The 22,883-nt window shown below is 47.1% G+C and overlaps 1 protein-coding gene across 2 annotated transcripts in view; it reads left to right on the top strand.

Annotated features, from left to right (window-relative positions):
• Prkce (protein kinase C epsilon) overlaps positions 1-22,883 on the top strand; it is a 482,657-nt gene that overhangs the window by 279,256 nt on the left and 180,518 nt on the right. For both annotated transcript variants that reach the window (XM_060363396.1, XM_060363401.1), the window contains exons 3-6: positions 10,727-10,886; positions 12,615-12,649; positions 13,896-13,981; positions 18,235-18,364. In XM_060363396.1, coding sequence (XP_060219379.1) covers positions 10,727-10,886; positions 12,615-12,649; positions 13,896-13,981; positions 18,235-18,364 — 411 coding nt within the window. The remainder of the gene's footprint in view (positions 1-10,726; positions 10,887-12,614; positions 12,650-13,895; positions 13,982-18,234; positions 18,365-22,883) is intronic.

Below are 22,883 nucleotides of genomic sequence, written 5' to 3'. Positions count from 1 at the left end.
AAGTGTATGTACTTACTGTGCTATTGTGTGTCCTTCGTGGGTTATTACGTTCTTTAGAACCACGGATGGCTTTAATTTTGTGAAAAGAAATTTCAATCGCACTGAGTAGAGGGCAAAAATACATAGTAGTTTTGAGCTATAAGTAGACAGATTATAATGCTCTCTTACTGTTATTGCCAATACTTGGGTGTTTTATTCAATTAGCCATGATTAGAAGTACTAGTATGAGTGAGGGAGAGGATGGGGAAAGGATGCAAAAGAAATCGGAAAAATTATTTTCTGGGAGTAAGTAGCCATCTCTTTTGCAAAGAACAGTGAGCACCTGATGTTCATCATTGAATGTTGATGGGTGAATTTGGCAGTAAAGACTCTTAGCACTGCAGAAGTTCAAAGAAGCGAGCATCGCTGTGGTTCACTCTGATGAGAAAAAAAATTCAGGAGGGATGTATTAAAGGATGGAACAGTTTTAAGCAGGGGAGGAGGGAGAGACCCTTATCTGAAAGGGAGGAAGCCCTCTGCAATGAGAGACTGGGGGAGAGGAGGAAGCCCAAGACGACCACGGTGGTAATGGGGAGAGACACCGAAGTGAGGGTGAGCATGAGCTGTAGGAGGAAGCCAGTCGGGGAGAGAAGCGGGCCTGACGGCTTCTGCCGGGCTCAGGCAGTCTGCTGAAGGGTTAGTCCTCAGTGACAGGCTGCTTTAAGGCTTCAGGTGTCTGTCCCCAGCAACTCTTCCCTCTGCAGCAGCTCCTGACCCAGGCAGGGCTGAGGAAGAAAGTAGACCTCCTTCCTTTGTTGTCTTCTTCCCTCTTTCAAAATGGAGCATTTAATTTGCATACAGTAAAATTTGCCCTTTCCAGCCAGTCAGTTCTCTGTTTTGACAAACATGTGCAGTCATGTAAGCTACCACAATGAAGGCACAGAATACTTTGAGCACCCCCAAAATTGTTCTTTTATCTTTTCCATTTCATAGTCAAACCCTCTGCCCACCATCAGCCCCTGGTAGGCTTTTTGGTGCCTGTAACTTTACTTTCTCTAGAATAGCACTTAAATGGGAACCCTAGGTCTGTTTGTAGCCTTTTGACTCCCCCACATTAGCATTTGAGATTCGCCCACATTTTTATTTCTACTCCGTATTTGTTCCTTTCTGTTGCTGCATAGACCTCCAATGCCTGAATGTGCATCAGCCCTTCACTGAGGGGTAGTTGGTCTTCCGGTTCTTGGTGATTGTAGCTAAAGCTGTTCTAAATATCTGCATGTAGATTTTTGGCTGGTGCAACTTTTTATATTGTTTGAATAAGTATACAGAAGTAAGATTGTTTATTCAGCTTTGTAACAAACTTTCCAAAGTGGAAAGAGGTATTTTGTATCCGACTGGCAGCAAAGAAGAGCTTGAGGATCATCCTCCAAGAACTTCTGGTCCATGACAAGTCAAGTTTCAGAAGTCTGCAGAAATTAACCAGAGTTCTAGGCCACATATACAGGGAAAGGATGAGTTTTTAAAGGCACTAAGCTCCCTGGTGCAGTAGGAACGAGGTCACCCTACAACTTGGGAGACCGTGGCAGCCCCAGCATGAAGGAGGTGGGAAAGCACCAGCTTGCTTTCTCAGCCTAGAGATTTGAAGGAACCTAAGAAAGGGTGCACAAGGGAGCTCACGCGGCTTTAACCCTCAGTTCTAATGTTACAGTGATAGGATTTGACCTGATTTGACCTAACGTCATCATAGCAGCAGAGGACACTGTATGTAGTGTGCCACATGTAACACAGAGAGGAACTTCAATCCTTGGAGCCTCAGGAGTGAGAGGGCACACTGTCACCATGGCTCCTCTGTCATCTGCTGTGACGGCTATCTGTCATGGCTGAGTGTGTGTGCTCTTGAGCTGCGTTCACTGCGTGCAGCTCTGCTGGAAGACGTGGGCTCATTGCTCCATGACTCAGCAATGGTCTTCTTACTCCGTTCCTCTTCCCCCAACTCCTGTCTTACCATTCTTCTATTGCCTTTTATCTTCCTCCTTTAACATTCTGACTTCTGAGAGTGCCCTTTCTTCAAAATTGCCTTAGCAGAGAAGTAACTCAAGAAAAACCACAAAGTTAGTTCCTTGTGGTTCCAGGAGTTGGGGCAGGCACTTATTTTAAAAGGCTCCTTGGATCCAGAGGGAGGAAAGGAGGGGCTAAGAGGCCCTGGGTATGAGAGGGGTGTTAGCTTACTCTACTTCAGCCTTCTCAGAACTCTGCCTGTTGAAACTGGAACGTTGGGATGGCTGCCGTTAACAGCATGAGGTGTTACCTGTTCTCATTAAGTAAGCTTGTAACCTTTTGGATTGTACCTATGGCTTTTAAAGGCTTGGTTATTTGAGGAGGAAGGGGACATCGTTGCCTACCTCTTGCCACACTGCTAACTAAACCTTGGGAACAAGTGGACACCAGTGAAGACTTCTGGTACTCTATCCCTCAGTGGGCTTTATCTCCTCATTTTAAGAATGCGAACATTGGGCAGGAGCTGACCCGGTGTCGTAGCCTCCATAGTGCTCGGGTACCCAGCACTTGGTGAGTTTCCTGTGACTCATCCTGGACCTCACTGGCACAGCAGGGACTGGGGCCCTTCCCTTGGCAGGTGTCCAACTTGGTCAATTTCCCAGGCTGGGAGCCTGGGGATGTTTTTATTCTTTGTGTCCCTCCTGGGGATAATGACTTTTCCTGGATACCAGAAATTCCACTGTCACTCTGACTTGTACCTGAACAGGTTGGAGAAGGAACAGGGGCAGAAGGCAAGTCGACTTCTTTGCGTGAACTGTCTTTCTGTGACTTAGCCCTGCTCACAGTGCACTTGGCGCTGGCAGCCATAGGCACCCGGGGCGGGGTACGTCTGCCTCATTTCCTCATTGTCCAGCAGTCACTTGCTTTGCCTCAGTTTACACCAGAGGTGTATGTACCCTCTGCTCCATAAGCATCCAGTGTCTTAAGGCATTGGGTTTCACCCCCACGGAGAGCATACACCAGCTACAGTTTTGGCCTATGACTGGATGGAGCGTAAGCTCTGCTGGGAACATGAAAGTCCTTCAGAAAGGAAGACGAAATTGAATTCCAGATGCTAATCTTGAAATGCCACCAGCAGTCTTCTGATTAGATTACATACACAACACAAGATCTGGACCCTCCCAAGCCTCCCATAGCAGACTTTCTGAGAATGCTGTGATTCTGGGAAGATACCCATCTAACTGTCTTTCCCGAGAAATCAATCGCTGCTTCCTCTTTCCTGTTTTGAACATGAAGGCTTTTTTCTTTTTTAAATGTATTGTATGAGTACAATATGCTGGGCATATTCTTTGGCGCCACATTAATATTTACTTAATATTTACAACTCATCGTCATGAAGCGTTTGTTCACTTGAAAACAACATCACCCATTTTCCTCATGGTACCGCTGGTTCATCCTTCAGGGCTTTGTTTTGTGTGGTTGCTTCTTTATCTTCCCATTTGCACTGCACTAGTTTTTCTTCCTTTCTTTAGAAGCCCAGCATGCCCACACGGTCAGACCAGAGAACTGTTGAAAGGCAAACTTAAATGAATGGGCAGAGGTTCAGCATTCTTCAGGCCCCAGCATACCCTGTGCTCCTTCCTGTGACATTCACCTGACAAAGTAACTTAATGAGGTTTATTTAGGTGGAATTTTCAAGGGGAAGCAGCCCGTCATGGTGAAAAGGCTCAGTGGTTGGAAGCATGAGCTGGTTACATTGTATCCACAGTCAAGAATGAAATGAATAGCTGTGCTCAGATCACATTCTTTTTATTTAGTCTTGGAACCTAGCCCATGGAATGGTGCCATCTGTGTTCAGGGTAGGTCATCCTGCCTCCGTTAAACCTTCCTGGATATATTCTCACAGATACATCTAGAGACCTATCTCCTAGGTGACTCCAGGTCTAGTCAAATTGATAAGATTAAGCATCTCAGCACTGCGCCTTCCATGTGTACTTGCTGAGCTTAAAAAGGAAAGAAAGAAAGAAAGAAAGAAAGAAAGAAAGAAAGAAAGAAAGAAAAAAAAAAACTAATGCAGTGTAAATAGGAAGAAAAAGAAGCAACCACACAAAATGAAGCCCTGAAGCATGAAACAGCGGCACCACGAGGAAAATGGGTGGTGCTGTTTTCAAGTGAACAAACGCTTCATGACAGTGAGTTTAGTGTTTGGGCTGGCTATGGCTTCTCCTTCTCTTGATAGATAAAAATACAGCAAACTGAAAGAGATTAATGATTGCCAAAATTTCAGGTTTGCAACAAAGGCAAAAATCTGGCCTATCCCCTGACACCTACTTCAAGTATACTGCAAAATAGGGAGTCGGTGGAGGGAACTCAGAAATAACCCCCTACGACCTGCTTGAAGAACTACTCCCATATGCCTCTGGGATAATGCCACAGTGAGCAATATCAGCAGTGCCCAGTGCTGGCCATTGCGCCTGTTGATTCTGATCCAGGCAAGCGTGAACCCTTGAATCTGGCAGTCCCTCCCACACCCAGGAATCCGTAACCTGAGTGAGAATTTCCTGCTGGGCTTTTGTAAAGTGAAAAACATCTCTAAAGGACTAATGCTGAGGATGCCCATGACCTCACGAGACGAGAGGCAATATTCAGTTCTGACTGCTTTTGTGTGGAAAGAGATGAGACTGGTTAGGGGGATGGCAATGAAGATGTGGATCCTTCAGTGACCCGCCTGCCGCCAAGAACAGTAAAGTGTTTGGTGGCGGGCCTGCCTGTTCATGAGTCTCCAAGGATTCCTACAGTCTAGAAGAGAAGGTCATCCCCCAACAAGGAGAGGAGGGCCAGGAAGTAAGTGTAAGTGCAGAGTAACAGCTACACAGCACATAATCCTTTCTGTCCTTGGAAGCACCCGCCTGCAGCCTCTCGTAGGTGCTTCTCCATGCTGACGCTGCTTCATATTGACTGGTGTGAAAGGACTGCGATACAGCAGTGAGCATCCTTCAGAGAGCTGGAGGTGTTAAGGGACACCTCCTGGAGGAGCCCAGGGATGTTTTTCTTCTGTGTGTCCCTCCTGAGTGTAATGACTTTTCCTGGGTACCAGAGAGAACACTGTGACTCTGACAAGTAGGTGAACAGGTAAAGGAAGAAAGCTGCCTCCCTGCTGGAGTTTGCCCTCTTGTGGTCATGTGCGCACCTGTGGTCTTCACACTCAGGAAGTGAAGGCTAGAGGAGTGCGGATCAAACGCCAGGCGGTACTACAGAGCAAATTCTAGAACAGCGGTGAGGTACACAGCAAGGCTGTACCTATGAATTGGTGGGTGGATGCAGCAAAGGATGGATAAATGCATAGATATGAAACGTGTTCTTTAGCCTACTCTCCAGGGCCCCTTCTGTTCTTGGCGGGGAGGCAGCCGACCACTAGGGAGGCATTGCATCACTTGACGATTTAGGCAGAGAAAAAAATAAAAAATAAAAACAACATTGCAAAGGGCACCAGAGGACAGTTTTAAAAATATTATCTAGTATGGTATAATTCTCCAATGTTACTCTCAGCCTGTTGCTGATAGAGGGTCAGAGTCTAGTGCATCATGGTGCACATTTTCACAGAGTCTAGTGCATCATGGTGCTTGTACATTTTCCATGTTAGTCTGGTGTTTGCACATGATTCTGAATCACTATAGATGTAATAATTAATTGCATTAATCTTAGACAAGTTAGTTCTCTTTGTTGGTTGACGTAGGCACGCAGTGAGGAACATCTGTAGTTCACGACTTCATAGCTTTTGTTTGCAGTCAGTCACTGACTTACAGGTGATTCGTCAGGAGTTGCCAGGTCCCATCTCTGGGAATCTGTTTGTGTTTGGTGTGTGAATGACATTGCTTTCTGAAAATGTGTGTCATCTGCCGTTTCCTCTAGCAGTAAATGAATAAATCACTTTCCCCATAGCTTGCCAGCACAAATAGTATCATTTTAAAACAAAGGTGTGGCTTTTTAAGGTATGAAATGATATCTCAATGGCACATCATAATGTTCTGTTTTACATTTTTTAAATCTCTTATAAGAGTGAATAATTTATATTTCTCCTGCAAATATTTTGCACCTACATTTTTTTTAGAGTTTCATACATGAGTACTGCCTTTACATCATTCCCACCCTCCTTCTCCCCATCCAGCTCCTCTCATGTTTTTTTCCTCCCAAACTAGTGACCTTTTCTTCTTTAATTATTGATAACACACACACATGCGTGACACTTTATTACCAAATATATCAGCCTTTATTTAAAAAAAAAAGACATTTTTTTTGAGACAGGGAGTCTGCTGTGAGACAGCGTCTTCAACATATAACAAGGAGCTGCACCCATGAAATCAAATAACACGGCCCACGTGGTCATCCTAGCAAGACCTGCACAGTGACGCCACCAGCTGGCATCCCAATAGGGCCGCACCCGTAGATGGAGAGTTGTAAGCAATTAATGGCTGCTGTTTTCTCCATGGACAAGCTCCTGATGGGTTGTCCAGTCCTAAGTGGTTAGCCCTAAACACACAGCACACATGTGTTCATGCACGCATGCATGCACACATCATACTACACACACACCACATACCACACACACACATACTGCATATACACTGTAAACACACCACACACACACACACACATACTGCATACACACCACACACACTGCATACACACCACACACACACCACAAACACATACACCACACACATACACACTGCATACACACCACACGCACTGCTTACACACAGCATACACACCACACACACACCACATACCACACGCACACACACACTGCATACAGACCACACACCACACACACACTGCACACACACTACATCTGTTGTGTAACATTTTCCTATTCACCCTGGATAGGGAGCCAAACACACGACCAAAGTGGGGGGGTCCATAACAGAGATTGGTGAGGCTTACTTACAGGAGTAGGAACTGCTTAGAAACAGTTACATAGCCCAGTGTGGGCCAGGGCTCACGAAAGCCGGGACCCTGGAGTTACCACACAACCTGCACACAGCCTGAGAAGCTCGGGAGTGCCCTTTCCAGGCAGCTCAGTTGATCTGAACATCCTTCCAGGAAGCTGGTCTGGTCTAAGAACATTTTTCAACAGTCTCCATAGCTTCCAGATGCTTGGGGAAGGAGGGCCTTAGGGTATCAGCTCATTCTCAGGGGTTTTCTGAATCTTTTGAATTATTTATTTCCTAGGCTGAACAAGCTTCCTTGCAGGAGGGAATGTTTCACTTTCCTTTAGAGCATCTTAGGCTCTGTGTGTGTAAGGAGAGGAAAGGAGGGGAAGGGGGATGGTGGGGGTCTCACTATGTAGGCTTGGCTGGTCTGAAGTTCACTGTGTGGCTATGTAGACCCTGATGGTCTTGCACTCGTAAAAATCCTCCTGCCTCAGCATCCTGAGTGAATGGGCAAACATGTCTGGCCAAACATCCTGCATCTGAATGGTCTTCCTTCAAGATGGAAGGTTTTATCTCAAAGAAATTGCCACACGATAGCATCACCCCTACCATGGGAGCTACTATTGTCTGTCTGTCTGTCTATCTATCTATCTACCTACCTACCTACCTACCTATTGTGGCAGCCCTTAATAAAGGATCCAGACTCCTAGCAAATGTTTACGTATATATTACACTATTGTAAACAATAGGGACTATGTTGTAGATCAGACATCTAGAACTTGTCTTGAACCTTGGTAATACCCTGAACCTGGTTTCTTCCAAGTTTGGGAAAAAAAAAAGTTTCTACTCTCTGCTTCTCTGAATTTGACTATTGATGAGTCCTTGTATATGTGGTATTCTGTGACTGGCTTGTTCTACTTAGCATGCTATGCCTCCTGCCTTTTGTCCTAAATGGCAGGGTTTCTTCTCTGTATGACCTGATAAACCTTCACTTATGCGTGCGCGCGCATGCACACGCGCACACATACACACACATTTCTCTTTAAGTGGTCAGTCATCAGTGGACATTTAAGTTGTATCTCTGTCTTTGCTGTTGTACACAATGCTACGTCAAACATGGGAGAGCAGATACCACTTCAAAGTCCCAATTTCAGTTCTCTGGGTGTGTAGCTATGGTGCTGGGTCATCCAGTAGTTGTCTTTTTAAGTTTTTGAGCAATTTCCTTACTGCTTCTGACAACACAAAAGTTAGCCATCAGGGAGGGGGTCTCCAGCTCTGTTATCACTTGATTTCACTATATCTTGCAAGAAAGATATACAATGTCTTCAGCAATAGAGTCTTAACAGCTTGTGCTGGCAAGCAACCAAGAAGAGCAAGAGCCTTATTTTTTATTTTATTTTTTGGGGGCAGTGGTACTCTGGCTTCTTGAGTTGAACTTTTAAACTCTTTGGATACTGGGACTTTTGTTTAATAACCCAGAATTAGGAATAGCATTGCCCAAGAATGAGGTATCTTATCTCCTTTCATGTCATTTCATCATTTCTTCTCATTGCTGACTCTTCTCAATCTTATCTCTCCTCTGTCTGTCTGCCTGTCTGTCTATATGTACACACATACATACATACACATACACTTTTTAAATTGACTTATGAAATAGTAGGTTTCCACATGGCTTCTTCATAAGTCCTTTCTGGTTGACTCTTTGCCCTCATCCTTACACTTTACTCTTGACTTTAGCCTTTCCACCCAGTGACCCTTCTACTTTAATACTGCCTATGTTCTGCCATCCCCCCTCCCCAGAAGACATCCCCCATCTACAGTGTCCTCTCTAGTTTCCTGGTTTCTACAGCTACTCCGAGTTGAACACAGAGAATGAGGCAGGGTGTCACTTTGCAGCCTGGGCTGCCCTTGAAGTTATAGCAATCCTCTTGCCTCGGTCTCCTGGGTGGTAGGATTACAGGCCTGAGCCTCCATGGCCTGTTGTTTACCCATACATTTGACATAAAAATCTAACTGGATTTTTATGTGCAGTGAGGAAGGCAGATGTGCGCAGGGGCTGAAGTAGTAGAACTCTCTGGGTAAGTTCTATTCAGACAGACCCTGTGTGCAGGAGTGACTCTTGGCTGTCACCTGACCTGCACAGAGGCCTCTTCTTCACGTATCTCCATAACTTTATAAAACTTTCCACTAGTATCCATCACCTCACCCAAGGGTATCTGAAAATAAATACAGCTGATTTTATTGGCAGCCATATTGTCCCTCCAAACGAGAGTGGACATAGTTTAGAACATTTAATTGGAGTACCAGGCATCTCTGCAGAAGGCTAAGAATGAGCTCTCAGGGAAGGCTCTGCCACAATTATGGCACTGTTCCTTTGAGAAAATTAGATTGGAATTCTCACCATTTTAATTGAAAACGGTTTTCCGGTGTGCAGACAACTAGCAAACTTGCAAATCTGATTGCATTTTACATGCACTAGAAGCTGATTCATGTTTTAGTGTGTTCTGCAGTTCTGTTTTATGAAAGAAGTAAAGGAAAGAATTTTGTCTTTTCAAAAAGAATTTTGTGATGCCAGGTTTGGGGTTACATTTTGTAGATCAAGTTTATAATAAGTAATTCTTGCTAAATGGATTGGATTTTTAGTCGTTTATTTTCTTCTTATGAAAACGAGGGAATGCTCAGGGCTGATAAGATACCTCAGTACCTCAGTGAGTGGAGCTGGCTGACAGCCCAACTTCTATCCCCAGGACCCCCCACGTGGAGGAAGGGGAGAGCCAACACTCCTGAAAGCTGTTTTCTGTCTCCAAGTGCACACCACGGCTGTGCATGCATATGTGTGTATACACACACATTTGTGCACACGTTTATACATACACATACATGCACGTGTGCTTGAAGAGAGCTCTGTGTTTGGCCACCAGAGGTGTTCCTGTGAGACCTGATCAGTGGCTTAAGGACCCTGCATGGGGCAGGGTGGGAAATGATGGGTTCTCTGTACTCAAGAGGGGACTCAGTGTCATCATTTTCAAACAGTAGTCAGCAGTTAAAAGGGATCTCAGGGCAGCAAGTCCCTGAGTTCACCTGGGGCCATGTTAGCTCCACAGCCTGGCAGCCTTGAGGCAGGACCCCAGGAAGCAGCGACGGGGGGGGGGGGGCTCTCCCTCAGCACAGGCTGTGTTCCCCAGATCACTGTTCTCGCCTCTGTCTTCAGGGACCTAATTAGATGCTCTTCTATCAGCACATCTGCTTGTTGGAGGAGCCCCCTGCTTTCTCTGTTATCCGCCCTTCTCATTCTGACCTTTGGGAAAGGTCCGCTGTTCTAAAGGGAGGAGGAAGAAGTCAGATTGATTAGATTCTACTCAAGGCCAGGCAGCAAGTAACTAGGGCTGTTCCTGGCCGTGCCCTCCAGCACCCCATGGGGTCACCAGTGGAGTCTGAGGAGACTCTGGCAGAGACTCTGCTGTCCAAGTTCACACCACTTAAAAGTTCGATAAGATTTGAATGTTAAACATTTTGACTCCATTGACCCTCAAAATGTGTAGGTTGGGCAGAGAGAGCATGAAGAAATGGAACAACTGGGAGCAGAGTCTGGATTGGGACAGACCCCAAGGACGCAGATAGACATGAGAAGAGAGTGAATTCTGGACCTACCCACCCAGGGTGCTCAGTCTCCTTGGCTGATCACTGAGTCTCCTCAGACCATCAGCCCCCTGGAAGCAGAAGGGCTGCCTCCCACTCTGCCCACCTCTGCCCAAAGGTCGGTGTTAAGGTGTGCTAACCCACACCGTTTCCCTTTCTGCTTGTGTGTTCTGCAGCCCCTAAAGACAATGAAGAGCGAGTGTTCAGGGAGCGCATGCGGCCAAGGAAGAGGCAAGGGGCTGTCAGGCGCAGGGTCCACCAGGTCAACGGCCACAAGTTCATGGCCACCTACCTGCGGCAGCCCACCTACTGCTCCCACTGCAGAGATTTCATCTGGTAAGTCCCTCACTCTGAGAGCCTCTGGTTATGCCTGCTCTATATTGAGAAGGTGGGGTAGCAGGCATGGGCTGGGAGATGAGCTTCAATCAAAAGTGCTAATGTGAAGGAAAGAGGTTTTCTTCTGGGTATGGTGGTGCACACCTGTGATCCCACACTCAGGAGGCAGAGGCAGGCGGATCTCTCAGGCCAGCCTGGTCTACATAGCAGGCCCAGGTTAGCCTGAGCTACACAGGGAGGGAAAAGGGAGAGGAGGGAAGGGGAGGAAAAGGGAGACGTTCCCAGACAGAAGCATCCTATTTTAATTTGAAACAATGGAGAGATTTCTCTAATAAAAGTCCAGTATTCTGTATATTAGCTTTAGGAGCTAGATCTATACTAATTTTGTCATCTTTTTTAGAACCTAGATTGTAAGGTTTAAAAGACAGACCTCAATAAGGAAAGAGTATTGCTTTCCTTGAGTCTCATCACAGAGTGAAGCCTACATAAGCCTCAAAATAGTCAATAATAACAGTAAAGGTTTTCCTTAATAAAACAGCTGGTATAAGGGTGTGAGATGCTCAAGCTTCACTGGAGTTAGAGTCTGATTTAGAATGAAATGAATTTTGCCATGTATAATAAATAAAAAGAAGCAGACTTTGTGGCACATTCTCTGAGCTCTCTGAAGCTGAAGTAGAGACCCACACACTTGGGTCCACTGAGGAGAGCAGATGAGGCTAAGGTTAAGAATGAACACCTGAACTAGGCTTCCACATGATCCTTGGCTTCTAGAAGGCACTAGTGTTCTCTTCGCTATAAAGCACGCCGCCGAGGTTGGCATGGCCACTTGAAGTCACTTAGTGCAGACAAACCCACCGGAAGCGGAAACAGTCCCTGCCCCCATGCTTCTCTCCAGCACCGACCCAGCTTCTCACCTCTGCCATTCCTGTTTGGGTTTTGAGGTGAATGAGTGGCTGGTCTTACTGGTCGAGTCTTCTCTCAGCCTGGGGGGAAGACCCTGGGCTCTAGTTCCTGGGACTGGCCCAATGACTTGTGACTTCTTCTTCTGGGCTGAAGACTCTAGGGAGCTCTCTAACATGTCATGTATCTAAGCAAGGGAGTCCCAGTGTGAACCTACACTGCAGTCATGAGAGTCCCCGATACAGTGAGGACAGGGAGATAGCTGAGTAGGTTTGACTGTTCTGTTCCCAGGCTAACTGACCATGCTAGGGGAATCCTGATGTGGCCGCGGAAGGAACCTTTGTAATGGTTGACTGAGCCCTAAGTCCTAACTGAAGGCTGCCCATAATGCTTGACAGGCTTCCAGATGCCCAAGGTATATGCCAGCCAATGCAGGCCTTATCTACCATCACAGAGCCCTCTCTGGCCATGTTCTGGTGCTAGGAGTTGGGGAATGACCTTCTTATCCACTAGGAGGGGAATGTTTTCACTGACTGGCTTCTGTCCGGCAAGGAGGATCACTTGTGGCTTTCTAGAACACTGCTGCACCCGCTGGTAGGAGTGTTTGTACAAGAAACCAAATCCTGTTGCGGGGAGGTCCCGTACCTGCTCCACAGGTGAGGTGTCTCTGTGGCCTTCAGGAAGGCATTCTTCACCCGCCAAGTGTCAGTGAAGTTGCACTGCTGAGCAAACTCCACAGTTCTCAGCACAACATGGATGGTGGCCAGCTGGGGTAGCTTTGTGTGCCTATTTTTTTGACCTAGTAAAATTCCATCTTCTTCCTTTCAGGGGTGTCATAGGAAAACAGGGATATCAATGTCAAGGTAAGAGTATCTTATTAACTTAGCCTTGGGAACCTACAGTTAGGCTAAGATTATAACCCCTTCTGGAAGGTGCATGCTGGTTTGGAAGCATTTAGGGTCTTAGTGCGAACGTTCCATTGTCCTTTCTCTACAGGAAGTGTGGCCCCTCTACTTTGTCACTGCCTGGCCATCACTCCCACATACATGTATGATACATGCCACAGAAGTGCCTGCCTATCTCCTGGCATCCCAGGAAATGCCCCTCCCTAGCATTTTGGCCACAGTAGCAGAAGGCAGCGGTACTTTAACTCCCTCCCCCTCCTCCCAGTTGGTGAATGTTACATGTCAATTAGAGGCTCTCGGGAGACTCCTGCTTTGCTTGGGTCTATGTCGTCCCCCCCCCCCCCCCGTCTCTCTGAAGGTGCCTCTCACCAGCTTGTTAGTGGCCCTGGATGGCTCTTCCTGATGCTCCCTGTGATTTCTACTGTGGGATCATTATTAGACACTTCCAGGTCACTTGAGGTGTTGACAATTTCATTTCTCTGGTTAATTGACTACAATGTAAGGTCAAGCTGCACTGAGGTGGAAGGAGATGTGGTCATGTTGAGACTTCCCTCTAGTGAGAACTGGGAGGCCATGCTGCCTCCCTGTAGGGTATAACTGAAGTTCTACTTTGAGGAAGAACTTGGGGTGGTTCTGCTAATGGTTGCTGTGATTTAGGAGGGTATGTATGCAGACAGGAACCGCCTTAACCATTGATGACTCACACTGCCCTATCTCCTGCAGCTGGAGTGGACTTACTAAATTCATTAGAAAATTTCAAGTTTGGCAAAGGGTGGTCATAAAACAGATTGTTTTTAAAGCTCAAGTATTCATTATGCTCCAGCTCTGACCCCAAATAGTCCTTCTGACATGGTACTGAGTGGGAAATGAAAGACAGCACAGAACCTTTAATAGAGAGGGCTCCATGGAGAGCCGGACAGAAGAGTGGTCCCTGACCTTGGTGATGACAGTAGGAGAGCTGGATGGCTTTCTCAAAGCTTGCTGTGACCTTTGAACATCACTTTCCTAAATGCCCCATCCATGATCTGATGGCAGAGTGTTTTGAAACATTGATATTAAAGGCTTGAAGAGGGATTCAATTAGATTAGGACATTGTCAGAGGGAGCACAATGCTGGTCATGACTCCACTGAGACCTGATTAAATCTTGGGGTGGAATCTTGCTTCCTCCAGTCACCACTCGGCTTATGATTTTATCATTCACAGTTTGCACTTGCGTCGTCCACAAGCGATGTCATGAGCTCATTATTACGAAGTGCGCTGGGCTAAAGAAACAGGAAACCCCTGACGAGGTAAATATTTACAACACTGGAATTATGGCTTTCTTCCTTACCAGCCCCTCCCTTTTCTGCCCCTGATGTGATTCCCCAGGGAAGCTTATCTCTCTGAGATCCTACAGTCATCTTCATTGTCCTGAGCAGAAACAAAGGGAGTTGCCCACTGCCTTTTGGCACATCTATTGAATGAGCACAGCTCTAAGTTAGTTTTACCCAAGGGAAATGGGAGCCCAGAGCTGAAGATGATGAAGAAATGTGCAGTTCTATTTATTTATTTATTTAACCATTCATTCATTCATTCATTCATTTATTCATTCATTTATTTTCAAGACAGGATCTCTATGTAGCTCCAGCTGTCCTGGAACTCACTGTGTAGACCAATCTGACCTCTAACTCACAGAAATCTGCTTGTCTCTGCCTCCCAAGTGCTACGGTTAAAGGCGTAAGCCCCTCTGCCTAGCTCTGAAATGTAGAATCTGTTTCATTACCTCACTAAAACACTGAAATGGCACAGTGATGTGTCCACGTGCAGATAATAATCAAACACAGCAAGAGCCTTACCTTGATGAGGTGATCGGAACCAGAGCGAAACTAACAACCCAGGAAATACTTAGGAGATAGTGATTAGGATAATGTCGTTGGGTACTTTCCGTGTTCTGACTCAGAAGCACTTTAGCATAAAGTATTTAATTCCATAGCAGCTTTAAGGAGGTAGATATTACTGCCTTCATCTTAGCACAAAGAGACTAGGAGCACCAGACTGGCCACAAAACTTGCCCAAGACACATAGCTACTGTGAGAAAGAGCCCCATGCAACCCCAGGTGGTCTGTCTGAGAGCCTGAGCCTTCCCTCCTGTCTCTTAGCTTAGTATCCAGTGTGAGACTGGCTTTAAGGAAATTTCTAGAGCTGTGAGAATGTGCAATTCCACAAGGGAGCCAGGTTTTCCCTTAAATCAGGATCAGTGGCTCTCAAACTTCCTAACGCTGTGACCCTTTAATACAGTTCCTTGTGTTGTGGTGGTCCTCAACCAAAAATTGTTTTTGTTGACCCTTCACAACTGTACTTTTGCTAGTTATTAATTATAATATAAATATCTGTGTTTTCTGGTGGTCTTAGGTGACCCCTATGAAAGGACTGATGATTAACCCCTGGGGGTTTATCACCCACATGTTGAGAGCTGCTAATCAGAATAGTGGTACCACTAGTAGGCTAGAAGACCTTCCTGAGGGAGATGGCAGGTGTGACAGTGAGTACAGATGTTATCAGTACCCAGAATGGGAATTTCGTCGAAGGTGTGTTTCCAGTTCCCAGTGCGGCAAATACCTCGTAGGCAGAAGTCACTTGAATCAGGCCAGAGAAACCCTGCAAGGACTGGACAGCTGGCATTACAGTGAAGTGAGCTTGCAATCTCACTCCCCAGAGTCACTCAGGGAGTCCTTCCACCCACTTCCTGAAGTGCCAGCCAAAGAGGAGTTTTCTACCTAGGACCTTTCTTTGAGTCTCCTTTTGCTTCTGTGTTGCCTCTGAAATCAGCAAGGCACTAGGCTTAGACTGAGCCTTCTACGCTCCTGAGGATAAACTGAGGCCTGATCCCCACAGTTGATTGCAGGGGGGTCTGTCTGCTGTCCTGGTTAAATGTGAAAACGAGGGACTGCAGTATAGCTTAGATGGTAAAGTGTTTGTCTAGCATGCGAAGGCCCTAGGTTCAATACCTGCCGTCACCTAAACCAAGCATGGAGGTATATGCCTATAATCCCAGCACTAGGAATATAGAGGCTGGGAGACAAAAGTTTGGGGGTCATTCTTGGCTGCATGACAAGTTCAAGGCCGGCCTGAAATACATGAGACCCTGTCTTAAAGGAAGGAAAAATACAGTGCAACCCCGAAGCTGGCTCTCCTGACCCTTGACCTAGGATCATAACCTGCATAACATTGTGACCGTCATTACGTCACAGGATGGTGGAGAGGGAGATAGCACACTTTACTGTGGGCTTCCTTCCCATGGACATTCCGTTGTCTATTTACTGGGTACTTCCTGCAGGCATTGTGCTCTGTCCAGTGGAAGCAAAGAGCTAAAAAAAACAAAACAAAACAAAATAGTGCTGTTTTTCCAACGTCCTCTACTCAGGCAGGGAGTTTGAAGCCAGCTTAGGCAACATAAAAGACTCCTATCTCAGATACAAACCAACAAGTGTTCTAATGATGGCTTCTTGGATATTTTTTCTTTTCCACCGTGAGTGCTTGGCCAGTTGCTTGTCTCAGTTCAGACAGTGTGTGTACTCCTTGTTGGTGCAGCACGTGGGAACACCCCGTCTTTGTGTCACCTTCCTTTCACCTGCTTTTGAATCTTGCAATCTCTTTCTGCCATGTTCTTTCTTCTGTTTTCCCTGAGAGTCTTCCTCATGTGTATTCTGCTGTAGTAGTGTGTACATGCATGCATGTATGTGAGCGAGTGTGTGTGCATGCATGCATGTATGTGAGCGAGTGTGTGTGCATGCATGCATGTATGTGAGCGAGTGTGTGTGCATGCATGCATGTATGTGAGCGAGTGTGTGTGCATGCATGCACATACTCACATGTACGTGTTTACTTGTGTGTGTCATCTTTGTGTTCGCTTCTCCATGTGACTCTGGAGTGATCTTGCATGTGTTTCTCATCGTTGCATCATCATCTTGCTGTTCTCTGATACTTGGGAGCTTTTGTTGATCCCAACTGAGATTCATACAGCAGCCTCCAACCCCGTTATGGCCTCCTGATTGCCTGGGGCAATTTCCCTACCTTTTTACCTTAAGTGTGTCAATCATGTCTTTATTAAGTTATGCCTGGTAGGTTGGCTTCTCGTCTCATTATGCATCACCATGTCTTCAGGGCTGTAGGAATGGTGAGCACAGCAACCTCATCCAACCTTAGGAGTCAGAGAGGGGGGCTCATGGTTGACAAGCATGACATCCCTAAGCCATAAATCTAAGGTAACCCTGGAGAACTTATATTCTGACAGGACCCTAATGGATGGCCCGTATATGAAAGAAGTATTAGTAGCATTCTGGCTCCATGGGAGACCAACCATTTCTGGGAGCTGAATAACAGGGAACTCCATAGGCCTGGCTTTGTATTCACACCCTCATCAGTGTCTGTATCTGGCTCTCATTGACCCTGAGCCCTCAAAGGGGCCTTTCCACTTCACACTGAGCTCACGATCCAAGCCACACTACACACTACCTCTCCGTGATTGCTGGAGTTAGAAGTGCACTTTCCTCCCCACGCTGTCCTGCCCTGTCTGAGAAGGGCTGTTTCATGTGGCTGCTTCACCAGACTGGCAAGGAGCAGCTCCAGAGAGGTTCCCAGGAGACTCAAGAAGGGCGACTGTCCCAACTGGTGACTTGGCTCTGTAGACCTCTTCATGCCCCCATCTTTTCTCCTCCATGAGTTTGCTGGCCCCACCTTCCTATGACATCAGGCAGGCCAGGGGGACCATCCTTATCTTCCAGATGAGAAATCTGAGGTCCTAGGGAGCCAGAAAACCTGAATGAGACCTCACTAGAGGTTTGTTGGTAAAGCTGAGCTCATTGCCCAGACACCTAAGTTTCTATGCAACATCCTTTGTGTCTGTCCTGTCCCACACCTTACTCCTCTTCTCACTAATGGGCACATAGCAGCAGAGGGCATTAGAACCCTGAGCTCTGAAATTGGACACATGGGGACAGAAGCCTGTCTTTGCATCTGTTGGGCTTATAAGCGTGTTTCTGAATCCCAGTGCTTTCGTTTCCTTGTCAGAGGAGTTGAGTAGACAGTAGCCCCACCTCCTATGGTGGGGGTAGGGTTTACAGCATTAGTACCCACCTCACTGTCCTGTGGCCACAGCTCTATTTTATCTTCCATGCTGTGCTACAATCATGTGCTACTTTATGAGATCCTGGGTTTCGTCTTAAGCTGCTGGAAGCTTCTCTTCCCCCAGGTAGTCCTCTGTGCACAAAGCCGTGCTAAAAGCACTTGGTGATGTCATGTGAGTGACTTCAGTGTGAGGTGATCATTGCTAATTGTGTGTTATGATCATGTAGAGGCCTGTAGCCTTGGAAGAGCATGCATGGGGACCAGTCTCGTCTTGCCTGTGAATGAGGATGACTGCAGAAGTGAAAGCTGGGCCAGAGGAGAGGCTTCCTTCAGGGGCCTACAATGTGCCTTCAGAGCATGGAATTCCCTAAGAATCCTCCCAGGAGTCAGGGAGCAATGAGCTGAGTGCTGACCCTGTGTCTTCCTGTCCCTGCAGGTGGGCTCCCAACGGTTCAGTGTCAACATGCCCCACAAGTTCGGGATCCACAACTACAAGGTCCCCACGTTCTGTGACCACTGTGGGTCCCTGCTCTGGGGCCTCTTGCGGCAGGGCTTGCAGTGTAAAGGTGAGTCTCCTCTGGACCCCTCAGCCCAATACCCATGCGTCCCTTGATTTCTTCTTCTTGGAAGGAAACATTCTGCCCTTGTAGCATTTCTTCCTGAAGTAGGTTCCAGATTTGGGTGGGGCATTGGCCAGCCAATTGGTAAGCCATTGTCTCCCGACTGCTTGCCTGTTAAGACCTCTCTTGCAAGTTATTGGTCATGAGTTTTGAGGAAACATAGCAAGGAGGACGTGACTGTGCCTTGTAAAATGGCCAGCAACTTGGGGGAAAAGAAGATGGGAGAGTTAAAGAAAAGAGGCCCTGGACCAGAAGGGAAGGCATCGTTTTGAAGATATTGAAGGAATGGCTATACACTGGTGGTTTCCTCGCTCTAGCCTCCGCTCAGAGCTGACTCATGGAGAGAGTCATGCTAGGACATTGTTACCTACGCTGTCCACAGCTCCTCCATGGGCTGAACGTAGATGGCCACATCCCCATGGTCGTGAAGTAACTTGTACACACCCACAGCTCATTAACAGAAGTGGAGTTTGGCCCTGCAGCCCGGGTTCCTCCCTCGGTCCCTGCTAGGCCTCTGCAAACTGTTTGCTCCCGTGGGGGTGCTGGGTAACCCTGGGGATAACATGGCTGTGCCAAGTGGGAACATATTCCTGGACCCCGAATAAAGGGTCTAGTTGTGGATATAATCCAGTGTACCCTAAACCGTGAACAAAATAAAATGCTTACATGGAGAATGGTCAGGTCTTTTAAAATTTTTTGTTCTGATTAATTTAATAAATAATCACTTTAAAAAGAAATAGACTGTAAGGAAATAAGCAGAATATGGACGCACTGATTATTGCAGGGATTTTACTAAGGCATGATGGACATTGTAAAGCATGGTTGCAGTAGAAATAGAGAGGAAGATAATATATTAAAGTGGAGTAATTCATTGTCTAGAGTGGCGGGACCAGCTGGAAAGATAATGGAACAGTCTCTGGAATAGGAGCTACAGGTGGGGGCCAGGGCTGGGGGCAAAGTGATAAGGTTGCAGTGGGGATAGATTGGTTAAATTGAGCATGTTCCTGGAAGATGGAGCCATTTTGTTGCTGGCCATTCTTGTTGAAACCCGGTGGGCGGATGGGGGTTGGCTTAGCATTTCCAATGATGCCACCCTCTGGCTAAGGCCCTCAGGTATGAAGAGAGAAGAGTCAAAAGATGGACATATCAGGGCCTGGGGTGCTTGAATCTAGCATAATCCTGCAAAGGCAACAGGAAGGAAGGACCACAGGGGAAGAAGAGAAAATAGCAAAGATTGGCGAGAAACAGCTCCCCACACATGTTAGGCAGGAGCAGGGAGAATGGAAGTGAAAGGTGAGTAGTACCAAATGCCATTAACATTTCATCCCAGCACTGAGAAGGCAGAGGCAGACAGGTCTCTGTGAGTTTGAGGCCAGCCTGGTCTATAGAGTGAGACCCAGGACAGCAAAGGCTACACAGAGAAACCCTGCCTCAACACACACACACACACACACACACACACACACACACACACACACACAGGACTTTACCTAAGGTAAGACATGAAACATGAGTTCCTAGTGAGAAGGCTCTTGGCTACCACAGGAGGGACACTGGAATTCCACCTCGAGTACATAGGCCAAAGTGAGAATGTGTAGGGCCAGTGTTTTCAGGATGTTTAGGCAGCCAGGAAGAAGATGATAATGAAGGAGCGACTGAGACAAACGTGACAGATTTTTAGTGTGGCCAGTGATCTATGTACAGTCGCCCCACCCCTCAGGGAGCCTGGTCCCCTAAGTGGCGTCATCTTCCAGGACCAACCTTGTCTATGTGGTCTATGGTCGGACAGTGAAGGGAATGTTGTGGTGCACTGTGAAACTGTGCTTCTGTTGAATGACGGAGAAGCAGAGAACTGACATACTGTGCAGTAAGTGCCAACACACACAGCCAGGAACCTATCAGGAGCTGGCCTCTGACCTTCAGGCTGTCCTTCCCCTGCCCTTACCCCAGAGGGACGAGGCTCTCACAGTTGCTGGGCAGCTGAGCAACTCAAGCATGGTCAGGCAGATACCAGCTCTAAGCAGGCAGATGGAAGTGTCCACTCCTTTCGTTGCCTGTGATTCTAGGCTGAGCGCAGTGTAGGGCCCTTGGCACCACCTCTTGCTCTGTAGAGCATAACAGCCATTATCAACAGCCTAGAAATGAGCTTCCAAGGTTCAGGTCACCACTTGTGCGTACCTGGACAAGTGTGCCATTCACCTCTAGGCCATTTAAATGCTCCCATTCCCCATTTCCATTCTGCCTGCGCACCCTCACTCCCATTTCAGCCCGGCCACCAGAAGTCGGAAGACACCAGGAGACAGTTTACTGAGGAAGCCAGATCTCCTTTACAGATTGCAGTCTGGCCTCTCCCAAAGCCCTGTGCTCTATCATGCCTGTCAGGGCTCCTCTGACTGTCACAGCTGTGCAGTGAGGCGAGAGGAATGTGTGCTTTGGGAATGGCTAGCTTGGAGGTTCTTCCCTGGCCCCAGCCGCTCTCTCTGAGATCCGTCTTAGGTGACACAGATCAGCAGAATTCTTGGGAAGCTGTTGTTTGTAGAGACTGCAGGTTGTGGGTTGGGAGAACCCCTCAAGGTCTTGGTTTGATTACTGCTTTGTTGGGGGACCACATGCGAGTCACCATCTGCCCTTCTGCCATTTGAATGTAATAGAAAAGTAATGTAGCCACGGACCTCAGAGGACAGCTGTGCAGGGCCACATGGATAGACAGGTCACCCTTCTTCTTCCTTCCTCCTTCTCCTCCCTCCGCCATCTTTTTTTCTGAAAAAAGATCTCAGTAGTAAATCAGTCTAACCTGGAACTTGCGATCCTCCTGTCTCAGCTCCTGAGTGTTAGGAATGCAGACAAGTACCACCATACCCACCTCTGTTTTCCTTTTATACAAAAGTGCTTTGGATATCTAAAAACAAAAGAATTTTCATTCTCATCAGTTTCAAATTTTGAGCCTTTGTTATTTATAAACCACTAGACCCCTTGTCACAACCTGTTGTTTATTTTTAGAATTAAATGTGCACCAGTAATATAAAGATATATCCTCGCTGTGAGCGATTAAAAGAGACTTAAAAGAAAATGTGTATAAAGTAGTGTGCTTTTTGTTGTCTTTATACTTCCACCTGAGACTTCACTGCTATTAAAGCATTTGCTTTAGGGCTTTCCACGCCTTTCTGTGTGCATTCGTGCTTGCCTGCAAGAGCCGCCTCACCCTAGCACGAAGCATTCTCGCAGCCCACTCAGGTCCAGGTACTGCTTCAGCTGTGGCTGTTACCCCTCCCCCTCAGGATGTCAGCCTGGGGAGAAGGTGAAAACAGAAACCCTTCCCCCAGTCATGGAGCATAACACAGAAGATGTGGGTCCACATGCCCGAATCCAGGACTGGTCAGGCATGGCCCTGCTGCTGTGGTCCCACCTGCACATAGTAGGTGCTCAACTCACCAGGGATGAAACCTAAGTAGCAGCACAATAGTGGCTCTTTAAAATAAATAAGAGCGTCACCTAGGCATCGTGGCTTGTTTCTTTTTGGCTCTTTTTTTTTTTTTTTTTCTCCAAGAACCAGGCAGTTCAGGGAGGAGTTCAGAACAGGGAGGAGTTTGGGACCACGACATTGTTTGGTATTCCCCCATAGTCTCCTGTGCGTGTGAGTGTGTGCATGTGTGCATGGGTGTGTGTGATGTTGATGACTCATTAGAACAATTCATGTGAACATAGCTCAGGTTTCTTTTATTCCCAGCTGGCACATCTATTTCACTTTTTGTCTGCTGCCTCCCCGGGTCACTCCAGCCTCCAGGAGCCTGTGCTTCCACTGCAGATACGTCAGTCACCCAGTGCCCCATGCCCAGCCAGCCTTGCCCCATGAGTTAGGCTTTCTCTGCCACTTCCTCAAGTTGTCTGAGTTGACTGATGTGTGCATTGGTTTTTCTCCTTTTCCCCCAAAGAAAGACAAAGCCCTTCTGCCAACCACCAGTTCACTCACTAACCTGTCACCCCAAATCTATCCCAAGGAAGGACAGGTCTGACATGTCAACAGCAGAGGGCGCCAGTGTTTAAACTGTGTGAACAACTTAGCTGCTCTTGAGCAAGGGAGTTAGTTGTCCAGGGTTGTCGCCGATGGGTGGGATGGCGTGGCTAGAAAGCCAAGCAGAGCAAAGTGTTTTGATCTGTGTGACCTGCCGGAGGATGCTCAGGCCTTCTTAGTGGTATCTGGCTCAGACCCACAGGGCTATGGTGGAGTTTTCTTTCTGTGTTTTTAACAGAGAAAGCTTCTCTTCCACACGTCCTCATGCTGCCTTCGTCCATTCAGTTGGACCATCTAATGCTGTGCCCACTCCAGGCCAGTGATCACGCTCTCTGGGGCAGGCAGGAGGCCTAGCACCCCCTGCTTGGTTTCATTCTTGAAACAGCTTCTTAGTTGCTTTATAGACCTTAGATTTTAGGGAAGTTTGGGTCTCATAGCAAAGCTGATGAAGTG

The sequence above is a fragment of the Meriones unguiculatus genome, chromosome 1 (assembly GCF_030254825.1).
Source record: "Meriones unguiculatus strain TT.TT164.6M chromosome 1, Bangor_MerUng_6.1, whole genome shotgun sequence".
Lineage (NCBI taxonomy): Eukaryota > Metazoa > Chordata > Mammalia > Rodentia > Muridae > Meriones > Meriones unguiculatus.
The sequence above is the reverse complement of the archived record's forward strand: the minus strand, read 5'-3'. Positions and strand labels throughout refer to the sequence as shown.